Here is a 13433-nt window from a genome sequence, read left to right as displayed (position 1 = left end):
TGCTTTTATTTAGTTACTGAAGTATTTGAAGTCATTTAGAACTGTGAAGGCTATCTTTAAAAATGCAGCTGCATATATAAGAAGTTACAAATACGTATGGGTACCTAATACCAGGATCCTACACTCCACCATTTTCGATGTTCTGACCTGTTTTTAACTTATTCCTCCAGTGTTTCCCTGTAATATGAAACTTGATTATTTTGAGGCAGTGAATCACCAGACAGCGTCATGTTCTGGTTGGCTGAAGGGCATAAGCAATTCCACTTTTTTATTTGCTTCTTTCTATAAAAAGCTTTTTCTGCATTAGAGAAGATTTCTGTTTCTCCTGGTGATCCCCCTTGCACTGTGTTAAACTTCTGCCCTGTACTGTGAAAGTGGCACGTATTTCCCACAAAACATTTGGGTATCTTTATTTTCCAGAGAAAATGTTTATGACATCAAATGGTCAGCAGTCAGTGATGCGATGGTATGTGTTATGCTCACCTGCTGTCTTGCACTGTAACACCCTACCTGTCACTGTGCTGCCATTGTCCCTGCTCAACCCATGCCCATGCCCCTTTGCAGAGCTGAATAGATGCCATCTGCAGAGCTTCACTGCTTCCCCGGGAGCAGTACTGCCGTGGAAAATGGGGGGAGGGAAGAGAGAAGGCAAGGAGAGCAGGGTGGTGAGCAGCAATAGGTGCTAACTTGAGGATCCTGCAGGGAAACCCCTGCTGCTGCCAGCTGCTGTGGTCTCCCTCTGTCCGTCTGGGACAGATCCTAACCCTCAGCAGGACCAGGTCATTTGGCACATTGAGAAAGGAAATGGGATGATGGAGGAGACTTGAGGCACAGACCTCCCAGATACCATCAAGTATCCAAACATCAGAGGAGTGTCACGGTACTTTGTTACCCTGAATCTTTTCTTTGGTAACACAATTGTGAGAAGTATATAAAAAAAAATATACTTCCCTTGGCTATGATCTGTCATATAAGTTAAAAGGCAGAACCAAGCCTCAAATAATGGGCAGATTCTTGTGTCCTCAGGAGCAAATTATGTCAATAGTTGGGAATTTGGTGGATTTCTAGAAAGTTCCAAGACGACCTCTGTGTTGCCTTCTTGATTACAGTGAGGAATCGCATCCCAGTGGCCAGTGTTGCTCCCCTAAAGCAGGGACATGGAACAGGACTTGTAATTTTGGTAGGTGAGTAGTCAAGCTGATGCATAATATATGTAGGTAGCAACAGGCTTTAGTCACCTGTGTAAAAAGTGCTATAAGGCAGAGCAGGGCCCAGAGAAGTAAAATATTATCTGTAACAGTAAAATGCGTAGGTATATTAATCAACAAATGAGATATGCAACTTCTGAAATATGAAAAATGAACTTCACATATCATGTGTGAAACCTTCCCAACCACAGAGGAGCATGGTGCTGTTGTCCGATACACTGTCAAACGCTGCTCTTCTGAAACCACATCATCTTGTAGAACTGAAAAAGACACCGTGCAAATTGCCTAATATTTCTAAAAATAAGTGTGAGCTGCTGTCTCTCTCCAAATTTTAACGACTCAACCAAACAGTAACATAGACACGGTGAGTGTGTCTAACATGCTGTGCCACAACTGGTGACTTACTACAAGAATTACATGAAGCATGCTAAATACGGAAAGGCTGCTTATAACTACACGCACAAAACCCGGTCCCAGGTTGACATCTGCCCCCGCCTTCTGCTACCCCCAACCCGATTAGCTGCAGAAATCGCCTCTCCGGCGTCGGCTGCAGGTCCTGCAGGGAGCAGGCAGCCGCCTGGCTCCCCTGCCAAAGCCAACTGTGGCGTAGCCAGAGAAACGGGCAGCAAAAATAGAACAGCAGGATGGCTGCGCGTGGGCGAGGCAGAAACCACATCGCCAGCAAAACCTCCCAGCGTTATTTTAGGACCGATACAGACAGAGGCCGTGGCGTTCTGCTCGCTTTTCACAAAACACTCCCCGGGGGAGGGTGAAGCGGGAGAGGGGCGCGAGTCCCGGGCAAGGTGCGTTCCTGTCCCGCTCCTGCCCTCCCGGCCTCCCTCCCTGGCGTCTCCCCACCGAAACGGGCTGGGCAGGAGGAAGGGGTTAATTGAGCTCGAGGCCGAGCGGCGGAGAGAGGACGGGCGGCAGTTTGAAAGACAGAGAGTGGACAGCTGTGTTTGCTGTGGTATTTTTAAACGCATTAATGCAGGCTCCAATCACCCGGCCATGCTTGACCTATTTTTGGCTCAGGCCGGCCATTGTTCTATTTCTGCCGCCGCTGGGCCACGAGGGTGTCAATTCAAATGCAAATGAGTTATCGCTGCTGCTCCCGCCAACTTCGCCCAGCCGCCTGGCCGAGGGACAGGCGGCCGGCAGAGGAGAGGGGCGCGGGCACAGCAACGCGGGACTAGCCTGGGGTCATTCAGATTAAATCCTCCGGGGCTCCTGGTCCCTGGAAAGGTGGCTTATTCGGGTTGATGGTTTGTTAGAGGCAGTTTCTTCCCCCCCCTCCACCCCCCTCCCGCCCTGCCAGGAAGCCCAGAGCGCAGAGATATTTCTTCATTTCTCCTTCCACCTGCCGCTGGCTGCCCGAACGCAACTGCTCCAAGTCGGCAGGGGGCAGCCCCCGGGCGCTCACGCTCACGGCTCCCTTCCAGCGGCCGGGGGCTGCCGCCAGTGGATTTGGGGTTTTCCCCCCTCTCCTGATAGATACTTGTGCAAATGCTTAAACACTGCTAATTGCCGAAGCATATTATCCTACAACCCTCGCTGAGGAGGTAGGACCGCAGAGGGTCGTGCCCGACGCCCATGTGCAAGTGCAGTGATGAATCTCTTGTGTAGCTGAAGTGCAGACCAGTTGGAATATGCTGCAGACAATTTACGAGAGTGAATCGTGTTTTTCCTCAGATGGAGTTTCTGGACGCGAACAGCTCTTGGCTCAGCAAAGAATGCACAGTATGATCAGCTCAGGTAAGAGACTTCAGTGGCTGACCGGGAAAATACATGACAAGAAAACACCCTTCCGTTACAGAAGTGACAGTTTTTGTGGGCTTTATGTAAGTTGTTGTTAAATAGTTCTGGTAGTATTTTAGATAGCAGTTGCTGCTTTTGTGGGGAGTTTGTCTCCTTTGTTCTGCTGCTTTCCAGACACAGCAGAATGCTCACAACTGAAATCTAGTTTGGGTTTCCTTGTTTGTTTTGTTGCGGGATTGCAAAATGGGGCTCACGATACAGGGTTATTCCCAGGGAGAGACTTCCTCAGACAGACGTTGTCAGGAGGCTGCACTTGGAACCCCTCATAGGCAATTCTAATCATATGGTTATTGTAAACAGGATTTGCTTTCTGTGAGTTTCCTTTTCCCTAGTTTGCATATGAAGGGAGTTTAATACCAATCCCTTTGTCTTTTCATTAAAGTGTTACTTTAAAATGTCTTTAAGCTATGTGGTTAATTTTGTTACTTTGAAAATATTTGTGATCCTGGCAATGGTAGTTATATATTATGACTCACTGAGATGTAAATTGGTTGTGTTATTTAATGAAGGTGTTTCAAAGCTGCTCTGAAAGAATATCGCATGTATTTGAAGCTACCCTTGTATTTTATAGTTTCTTTGCTAGCTGTATTTGAGACCTGCAAATGATGGACTGAGGATAAATTAAGTTGGAAGAATTGTTGCCATGCAGCTAAGATATCAATTTAGACAGGCTAAAAAGTCAGAATTTCAGGTTGCTCTTGCCTATTCTCTCCTAAGATGTGAATTCCACTTCTGTTTTTATTGGACTGAAACTCTTGTCTTTTGAGGCACAATGTTACCTGTTTTACATCTTTTAAAACCTAGGTTTCTGACTTTGTTCTGCATAAAGTTAGCTTTATAGAGGACTATATGTAGAATGCAGGGTGAATTGTTTGCGTGTACTTTAGTCTTCGTTTATACCCCCTTTTCTCTTTTTTTCTTTTTATTTTTCTTTTTCTTGTTTTCTTTCTTTTGCTTTTCTTCTTTTTCTCTCTTTTTCTTTTTTTTCCCTATTTCTTTTTTTTCTTTCACAAAACTCGACTGTCACCAATTTTTGAAAAGAAATATATATGTAGACCATACCTCTCTTCACATGTTACCTGTTTTGGTACACCTGTTGAGCCCGTGTTTGTTTGTTTGTTTAAAAATTGTTTATTTTCCTGCTTTATAGAAAAAGAGCTTAGAGTTTTACTTGTGATCCAGTTACAGTTCCTTTGTCAAGGACACAAATCAGGTGAAGATGTGTTTATAAGTCTGAACAATGAAGCTCTAGCAAAGACAGTGGGTAAAAGTAAAAGTTTCTCTGAAAGTGTTAAACTTTTGGAAAGCCATCTACAGTGTCAACCTCTTGTTCAAGAATTATTGCTTTTCCTTAGTTTTCCTGAACAGCTCAACAGGTGTCCAGCACTTCTGTAATGGTCAGAGATAAGACTGACTGCTTCCCCTCCCTCCTGATTGTTGGGATTTTTTGTTTGTTTTTCATTTTAGTACTATGTCCAGTTGAAGTTAACTGTACACAAGTGAAAATCTGGGGGGTTTATCTCACTGTGCTGCCTTGTAGCTTCCAACTAATTTTTGTATGAGTAATAGCGGTTTGAAACTCAAGAGAAGGAGGTAATTTTCTGTAAGTTTATAGCTCTACTTTTCTTCACTGGAAACACGAATATCACGTAACTGTTGATTTTTATCTGATAGTACATTAGGTAGGTCCACATAACATATACAATTTCCTCTGTAGTGCCAAGTAGAATAGAGAGAGGGCTTTTTTAGACTAAAAATAAAAACCCCAAAACCTTAATCGAGAACATTACCTAGGTGAAAGATGTTTAAGTATATATATTCTATACAACACAAATTATTTCTCTGTGTTTCAGTTGGCCTTTAAAATACACAACTAGACTGCAAGTAGTTGACATTGTGCATAGTCTGCAGCTCAGCTCATGTCACGTGAAACCACAAGGCCTGGTGCTGCTCCTGATTACCTTCAGCTCCCTCCAGTTCACAGTCTTGCAGTTTTAGGCCTGGTAACTTTTCAGGTGTTGTCTCCCTTTATGCTGAGTATAGGGAAGAAAAAAATAGCCAGGGTATGACGATATGCAGTATCATTTGGAGTAGCAAAATCATTTGAATTTTGCTTATTACAGTGTCCTTACTTCAAAGTTATCTTCACTTGCATGGATATGACTTTTAGTCAGGTCAAAAAGTTGCACATATTGCAGAGACAAGCAGATCCGTGAACATTTGCAGTTTGCTCCCTTGATATGCTTGCTTCAAAGACTTCAAGCATAATTTGAAATAGTCAATGGATTTTTAGGTTTGCTGTTATCCAGATAACAACACACATATATTATGCAACTGTGATTTTAAACTGGGCTGGAGCGATCCCCAAAGAGGAGAGGTTCAATGGCCAATGACTACGTATTTGCAAAGCAAAATGTCTAAGAACTCTCTCACAATAGCAGACATAGGAAATACTTCTGTCATGTGAAACAGTTCTCCTGGTATTCCCTCAATTACTGCTTTGCCTGTCTGTCTCCATCCCTGCTTGTAAGTCATACTATGAATGAGATGATCTGGATAGGTACCAATCAAAAGTCTAATTATGAATGGAGCAATCTAGATCGGCACTGACTCAAGAAGCTGTGTAATTTGCAGACACCTACACCTTACTGCAGAGAGCAGTTTCAGCTATCCTGAGAAGGCTGAACTAGATTCTCCCATATGGTACTGTTGCTGTAAAATACAGTAGCAAGTGCTGTGCATCTTTATTTAGGAAAATGATGCTGATGTATTCTTATTTGATACCATAATTATCTTAGTTTCATAATTTAAAAAATAAACCTGGAGTCTAAAGCCTCTTATATAGCTGGAATTACTATTTATCTATGCTGCCCCTTTTATTCTACCCAAAAAACCTCAACTTCCATGTATGTGCAATGCCACGGTGGACCCTAACATTCAGCTGGCCCCTGATCTTACCACAACACAGATAATAAACTGTATGTCCTTGAAAAAAAGCATTTGGTGCAGCACAGTCCATAGGAGAAACACTCATTAAAATATAGTTAATAAATAACTGGTGTAGGGCTAAATTTCTCAAATAGAGGGCACTTGTGTGAAAGAGAAAGAAGAACCTACCCAGCCATGGTATCTGTAGATGTGAGACTTCAAGAAGCAGTACCAAGTTCATTAACTTCTGGTGATTTAATATACTGTGCTGTTTTTCCAAGGGGTAAGGTTGCTAAGTTTGCTCCACTGACCATATCTTGATGTACAACCTTGCAGCAGCCTGCCTGAATTCCACCTTGGTTTTTATTGAATAAGGCATCCTCTGCTTCCTACCTAAAGCTGTTGTGTTGAAAAATCAAGAGTTCAAGGAGATCGTGAGCTTAAAGCTTGGCTTGTCAGCGACTTGACAGGTGACCTGAGCAAGTTACACAATCCTGCTTACGTCAACTAACCCTTCAGTGAAATACGGAAAATGATACCTGTCAGGCTCAGGAATGAGTAGATTTATATCTAAAGGGGATATAATCATTCAGAATGATTAATTTGATTGACTTCATCTACCTACAGGCTTGTAAAACACCTGCAATTTCACAAATGTAGTAAGTGAATGTAGAGTATTTTATTCTCTGCACCCGTCAGGAAATTCACGCTGTGTCACTGGAATATAAATGACAGAATCAATGCTACACGCCTCATGTTGTACGTGGGTTGACAGGTCCTCATGAGCTATTTTCCCTTAGTAAAGTGTACAGATTTTGTCTTGTATGTTGTATCTGTCATGTGTCTGCATGGCCTCATATATACATGGTTTGTTTTACACGTGGATTTATATTGCCTTCAGCAAAATTCTTTGATATTTGCTCTCCTATTTTTCCTGACCAAACAAAACCTTCACCTGCTCACCTGTTCCTGTGGAGAACCTGAAGAAAGCAGGTTAATTTATACTTTTGCTCTGATATTCATGAAAAACTTGACTTATTTGCATATCTGAATCAGGTAACATAAACTTCTTACAGATACAAAATGTTGCATATCTGGTATGTCAGGCCCTAACACATCAGAGAAAGTAGAGAGTGAGAATAGATATGCTGAGCTTTTATTTTGTGATTCTCTTCAGAGTAATGAAAAAATTGAGTGCAGAAATTCAGTACAGGGAAGTTCTGGATAACAGCCGGAGTGGCTTTTTCATTGCCCATTGTAAAGGCTAGGTACAAAAAAATCTAGTGCTTCATTGTAGTAGCTGAAGTATTTGAATTAATTGTTGGGGAAGAGTGAGGCCTTAGCCTTATACAATTAATACAATGAGAAGAAACAAGCAACAGAGACCGGCAGGTCTTATGTAGTTAAAATCTCACTGATTTTGGGTAGAGGCTCTGCCCAGCAATGTATACTGGACAAGACATCGGTTATGAATTCAATTGAACAAAAATGTGATAAAATGGAAGGAAACTGCTTTTTCTGTTTTGCATTATTGAGAATACATTGATTACAGACTAATGATGGCAGTTTCATGTGTCTGATGCTGTAACAACGCTAAAACATTGCCTTTTCTTTCTTATTATTCAAGTCCCAGCTTCTGAAGCCATGTGATTACCTGACAGCCCTGCTTTGTATTACAAGGTATATTTATAGGTTGTGGGAAAAGCCTGGAATAAGAATTTCAAAGTACAAGATTGACAAGAATAGCAAGTTACAAGAGCTGGAAAGTAAATAAAAAAGTATGCAGAACATTACTTCAAAACCTCTTTCAGCGTCTTTCCAGAGACCATTAAACCCTGCATTTAGTACAGAGGTTCACTAGTGCTGGCGCTAGGATACCAGCTCCCCTCTCTCTGGTGCGTTGAGCTAAATCTCTTTATTGGAAGAGAGCTTTTTACTTCAGCCGTTTATTACTTTAGCTGTTCAGCTTTATAATACTCACTGGTTTGCACTGCACTCAAACACACAGTTTCAGCCAGAGTCTGCCGTCCTGTAAAACTGTGTGCAGAATCCATTTAGTTCAGTAAGGTTTGCTCTACATATGAGGAAAGCTTGAATCTCATCCTGCTGCCAAAGCTTTAATCAGACCTGTGTTTCTGTACCAACTGCCCAGTCCCTTTCTTCTGCACAGTCTTTGCAGAGAAAGCAAAAGCTGTGAGAAAGCAGAATAGATAGGCAGCCTGCAAAATATGTTTGTATAGTAATTTATTTCAGGTTTTGGTGTAGATGATGGGGAAGGTTTCAGGTGTTGTTGCATTTTAACCTTTCCCAACTTCTGCTGGGGGTAGTTTTTATATATTGGATACCATCCAAATTATCGTAGAGAAACTAATTGGCAGATATTATTGTTAAAAACATGAAAATCTAAAATGCCCTGTTCTGTGGATCTCTTTAACAGGCTGACTCCTCTGGGTCAGTTATTCTTAGCCTAGTTATTTTCATCTTATGGCATTACAGGTCTAAGATTAGCCTGTTAGGCGTTATCATGCCATCTGAGTTACCTCCTAATATAACTATACACCGGAATGATTATTTATAGACAGAGCATTCTGTCATTTTTGCTTTATTTCTGGTAGTTTAAATAAAGAAGAGCAACATTCAAGAAAAACCACAGATTCCTTCCTGCTGCCAAAACAACATGATAACTGCCTGCTGAGGAGCAGGGATATTGTTTAAAATGTGTGCTTGCAGCAGATGCAAACATCTTACCTCTACTAAAACAAGGTACCTCAGGGTACCACTGCTCCCATCTCTTTTGGAGTAGAGAGCCGGGAGGCCAGATTGATGCATCAAATGACAGAGTAGAGACAAGGCCGGGGTTGCTGATGAGAAAAAGGATAACCAGGCGCTATTTTTAGGGGCCGGCACTGTCAAGCTCCATGTTCAGTGTGAACATGTCACATATGCACACAGCTTCTCCAAAATGGACCCCTCTAGTTTTGTTACGTAAAAGTGATGCCTGCTGTACAATTAGCCTTCTAGGTGCTTTTCAGAAGATATAACAGGAAGCTTTAGCAAATTGTCAGATTTTTAGCAAACTGTTCTTTACGACTGCTTCACAAACATTCCTGCTCAGTAGAAAAACTTTAAACCTAAAACGGAGTTGTTCAAGAACACGGTGAGGTTCATTCTCTCCTAAGGAAGTTCACTGGGATCTTTGTGCTTGCGTGTGTGTAACTAGGAGCAAGCTTTTAGCTTTTAGTGACAATTTAGTGAAGAGTGGCATAAACAGAAAAGTAGCAGATCTTCAGCTCGGTGTCAGGGCAGCCTCTGACTGTAGTTGTTGCTCAGGAAGCTACCAATTTATAAAATAGTAGAATATTAATGGATTATAATTATCTAATGAACTCCATCTTTTCTTTTTTAGGTTTCTGCTCTAAATAAGTGGCATGTTTCTGTCATTGTGCGATTTCTCTGCATAATCAGGAGGCACATGATTTGTTCTACTTTAAAATGTTACCAGTGTAAAAAGGCTTTCAAAATTAGTGGAAGCCTCTGCAAGGTTGAATGATACAGTACTGGTTTACCTCCCATTATATAATGTGTAGCTCATTTCCTTTTGTCAGCCTGGCAGTTCTGTGCATGACTGTAAAGGTACTTTGGCATTTAGTATAATCTGAGCATAGCCTACACATCTGTTTTATTTGTTTTGTCTCTCTTGGTTGTAAACTCCTTCCAGCTTGCAGAGTGTACAAACATGACAAGAGCTCCGAGAATTCAAGCCTTTTGTGGATGAATATGCTAGATATGCAGGATGCTTTATTCTGATGATAACATGTTCTTTCTAGTAATGAAACTGAGTATCATCAAAGGGAGACAAGAAGTAACAGAACAAGTCCTTTGATAATGCCAAATATATAAATCATGTTTTTACAATCAAAGCCTATTGTTCTCTTTCATGATCCCTGTGGTTGAAGGTATGCATGCCAGAGGGAGGAACCGCAGTCATTCAATTTCAGTGAAGTCTGGAATGGAATAACGAGAAAGCTTAATGTTAATTTAATAATTTCCTCCAATTGTTCTGTTCTTAATCCAAGTTTCCTTTTTCTTTCTTGGTGCCCAAGGCCACCACCTTTTTGGTGTTGTGCAGTAACAATATGAGAGGGAGTAAGGAAAACAGTCTGTTAGTGCTTAATCATACATAGAGACTCTTTCTGGAGTTTCCTACCCGTTTCCATTTAGTAAAATGTTAGTGATGGCCTTTTTATTTACCTGTTCACAACTTCATTTTTTGCGGTTACAACGAGTTCTTACTTCTCTTCCTCTACTTGCTTGATTTCTAGATAAACGCCTCTGATGAAAAATGTATATTTTTCCTAAGCCTTGTAAAGTCTCTTTCTTGTGGACACAAAAGAAGTAAAACTCTAGGCCTGTTAAAGTTTTTGATATTCGGATTTGAATCTGACCTTGAAGATTTAAAATGCTTAAAAGAATATATATATTGCTATATCACAAAGAAACGTAAAGTAAAATACCTAGATATTTTGAGATTTCAAGCTGACATGAATAGTGATGGAATTAGTATGGGGCACAGAATGGTGTAAGAAGTAGCAAATGGGAAATCATCAGTATTTTTATTTATATTGCCTTTATATTAACATAGCTACTATTACATGTAGATACATAATGTTAAAGGACTATATAGAAATTACTAGAATGCCTCAAAAGGCTCATCGTAAAAATCCTTGCACAGCAGCAGCTGAAATCTAGTGGAACCTAAATACAGGAGAGCACTTTACCTTGGTCACAGTAGCCTGTGTCATGCATATGCTCAGAACTATTCCAGGCTCCAAAAGACAGATCCACTATTTCCCACACACATATCAGAAAGTTGACATCCTTTTATTTGCTGTCACTGTTTTTCCTGGGGGGTCTATTTCAGCAGAAGAAGGTTTTAGGGTATTGTTGCTTTTAAGAATTGTCAATAATTATTATAGAAGTAATTCCATAGAATGTAGTAAGTTTTAGTTAGGTTTTCTCAAGGACTATGAGAGAAAGACTGGCAGGAGAAAAAGAGGTTTGAAGAAGTTATGGAACAATTTTATAAATGGAGTAGTAGGGCAGAGATGAGCTATACAAGCACTTCCTCTGTTAAAATGCTGTTGTGAGGGAGGGTGGGAAAAGCACTGAAGATGCAAGAGAACTATGTGGGAGGTGGAAACCAGTGGTTTTGGAAGTACAGTTCTAACTGTCCATAAACACAGGAAAAATATAGGTGAAAACAGTTAGGAAAGTGATCAACTAAGATGAGAGAAGTTTCTATCAATAAAATCTTCACTGCCATCATGAGGAATACATGGAAAAGTAGGAATATTTTAGAATCAACAGAAGATGTTAAAAACAACACAGGGCTGTGTTACTCTTGTAGGAATTTCTCTTGCATTGTAGAGATTATTTTTCTGTTTTCTTGGTCTGAGAATGAGGTTTGTGAGAGGAAGAGGTGTAGGACACAGTCTGTTTATGCACACACTGCAAATTCTGCTGCATCTCACCATCCTGAACTCCTTCCCTCCAAATGTAGCTCAACTTTCCTGGAGAACCTGCAGAGCAATCTCAGCAGAGCTTTGCCATAAATTTCCATCCCCGTACCAGCTGCACCATCCTTGTCTTACCTTTTCTGCTTGACCTAGTAGGCAGTTTTCTGAGCTCTGTGTTTATTTTCTGGTTTTGGTTTGTTTTATTTTTCTTCTCGTGCCAATATATACAGGGTGATAATGATGCAGCTGGGGAACTTACTGAGACAAGAAGGGAAATTACAAATGACAACATTAAAGGGCTACAGGCAAAAAAATAAAGAAAGAATGCTAATGCAGCTGAATTAAGTAATGATGATGCTATGGATGATTAAGAATGCTAATACTGACACAGCTATATTGTTTAGAAAATAAATGGTTAGAAATGGGAATATGTAGAAAAAAATAACCCTTGGGCTAAAAGTCTCAAACCTTGTCTAAGAATGAATGCCTCTCTCTGGTTACTGGTCATGCATATCTAGTTGTCACTGATATGCATATATAATTACAAAGATGTATATACATGTACTTACCACCAATCTTACCACCAGAGTGTCTCTCCTCACTGAGGACACTCTGGTGGCTATATTAAAACCTGTCAAAAATTTTGCGAACTCTGGGTTTCACAAGTTAGTTCTGGTAAGTTTGAATGAGTGCCTAAGGTGATTTTCTTCTTCTGCAGGCCTAGCAGCCCACCAGAGGCAAATGTGCATCCCATAAACCTCATTGTCTGCCTGCTCTTCTTCATCTGCAGATACCCAGAGGTCTGCAGCAGTTCGTTTGTTCCCAAAGACCTCAGGAACTCATTCTTAAGGACCTGGTTTTGTTATTTCCTCTAGGGAATACTATTGCTAGGCCTGTTCTAGGTGGTGACTAGGAGTTCTAGGTGCAGCTCTAGGTTTTAAAAATCAGTAACCAAATAGGCTTTAGTGTTGTCCTGCAGACTCAAAAAGACATGAGTGAGTGTAGAGATCTGGACTATTTCTTTCTTAATTTTCCTCTTTCTCCTTTTTTAAATCTTTTATTTTTGTTATCTGTGAATGCTGTGTCTGTGGTTGTGCAGATGTAGGGCCTCAGTACATAGGAGTGAGGGAGGCCCGTTGAGGTGGCAGCTGGCCTTGCTGCGAAGGAAGAGCAGACATCCCATCATCTCCCTCGTCCTGGGCTGTCATTCTTCTGCTGAACAGTCACATTGCTTGTACCAACACAGGTATTCATGTGTCCATTGGGACTGATGGAGTGAACAGCTGCCCCTGGTTAAAATGTGACCTGTGCCACTGCTGTGTGTGCTGCAGTATGGGGAAGGAGGGCATTATCCTCAGGGTCAGAGGGGCCATGAGTGGGGAAGGGAGGGACAACCATTCCTCTCAACTTCAGCTCTGGCATACAGTGGCCCCAAATATATGTAAAACTGCTGCCTGGGAAAAATTCTGGAGAATACAGGCTTTGCTCCTCTCAACATTTAAAGGACAGAGCCTAAAATTTCATGCTTAATTAGCACCTTGCTAAACTCCATTGAACTACATAGCACTTTACCATTAAGTAGAATTTGTGCTAATTCAGTCCCTATGAAGGTGCCAGTGATTTACCCTTCATCATCCATAGCTGTTCATCATCCACAGCCTTTATCATTTCAGCTGTTAATATGAAAGGAAAATACCATAAAAGCGTACATTGTTTTGTATTAAGTAGAACATTATATGTCTTTTGGCCTCAGAAATCTGCACCAGTAGCTGTCTGCACCTCAAAACTGTATCAGTCCTAGTGCAATGCCACATGAAGAGTCTGTTCCAGGAAAGCCTTCATGGCTGTTACATTCAATTTCTGCTCCATTCTTTATATCTGGAGAAAATGTTTTGCTAGAGACTCTTCCACTGACTGCCTCCTATCCTCCTTTACTTTTTGTAATGTAAGAGTGCTTTGGTATGTT

General features: G+C 41.1%; 1 protein-coding gene across 10 annotated transcripts in view; it reads left to right on the top strand.

The window, feature by feature from the left end:
- HDAC9 (histone deacetylase 9) overlaps window positions 1-13433 on the top strand; it is a 423755-nt gene that overhangs the window by 146534 nt on the left and 263788 nt on the right. For 6 of the 10 annotated variants that reach the window (XM_018075491.2, XM_018075490.2, XM_018075489.2 and 3 more), the window contains exon 1: window positions 2632-2960. In XM_018075491.2, the coding sequence (XP_017930980.1) occupies window positions 2855-2960 (106 nt within the window). In that variant the 5' untranslated portion in view covers window positions 2632-2854. Of the gene's footprint in view, window positions 1-1928; window positions 2012-2368; window positions 2451-2631; window positions 2961-13433 lie in introns of those variants that run through there. The other 4 variants (XM_018075494.2, XM_018075493.2, XM_018075492.2 and 1 more) reach the window with 4 other exon arrangements.

This window comes from Manacus vitellinus, unplaced genomic scaffold (genome assembly GCF_001715985.3).
Source record: "Manacus vitellinus isolate BGI_N305 unplaced genomic scaffold, ASM171598v3 scaffold_3_pilon, whole genome shotgun sequence".
Classification (NCBI taxonomy): domain Eukaryota; kingdom Metazoa; phylum Chordata; class Aves; order Passeriformes; family Pipridae; genus Manacus; species Manacus vitellinus.
The sequence above is the reverse complement of the archived record's forward strand: the minus strand, read 5'-3'. Positions and strand labels throughout refer to the sequence as shown.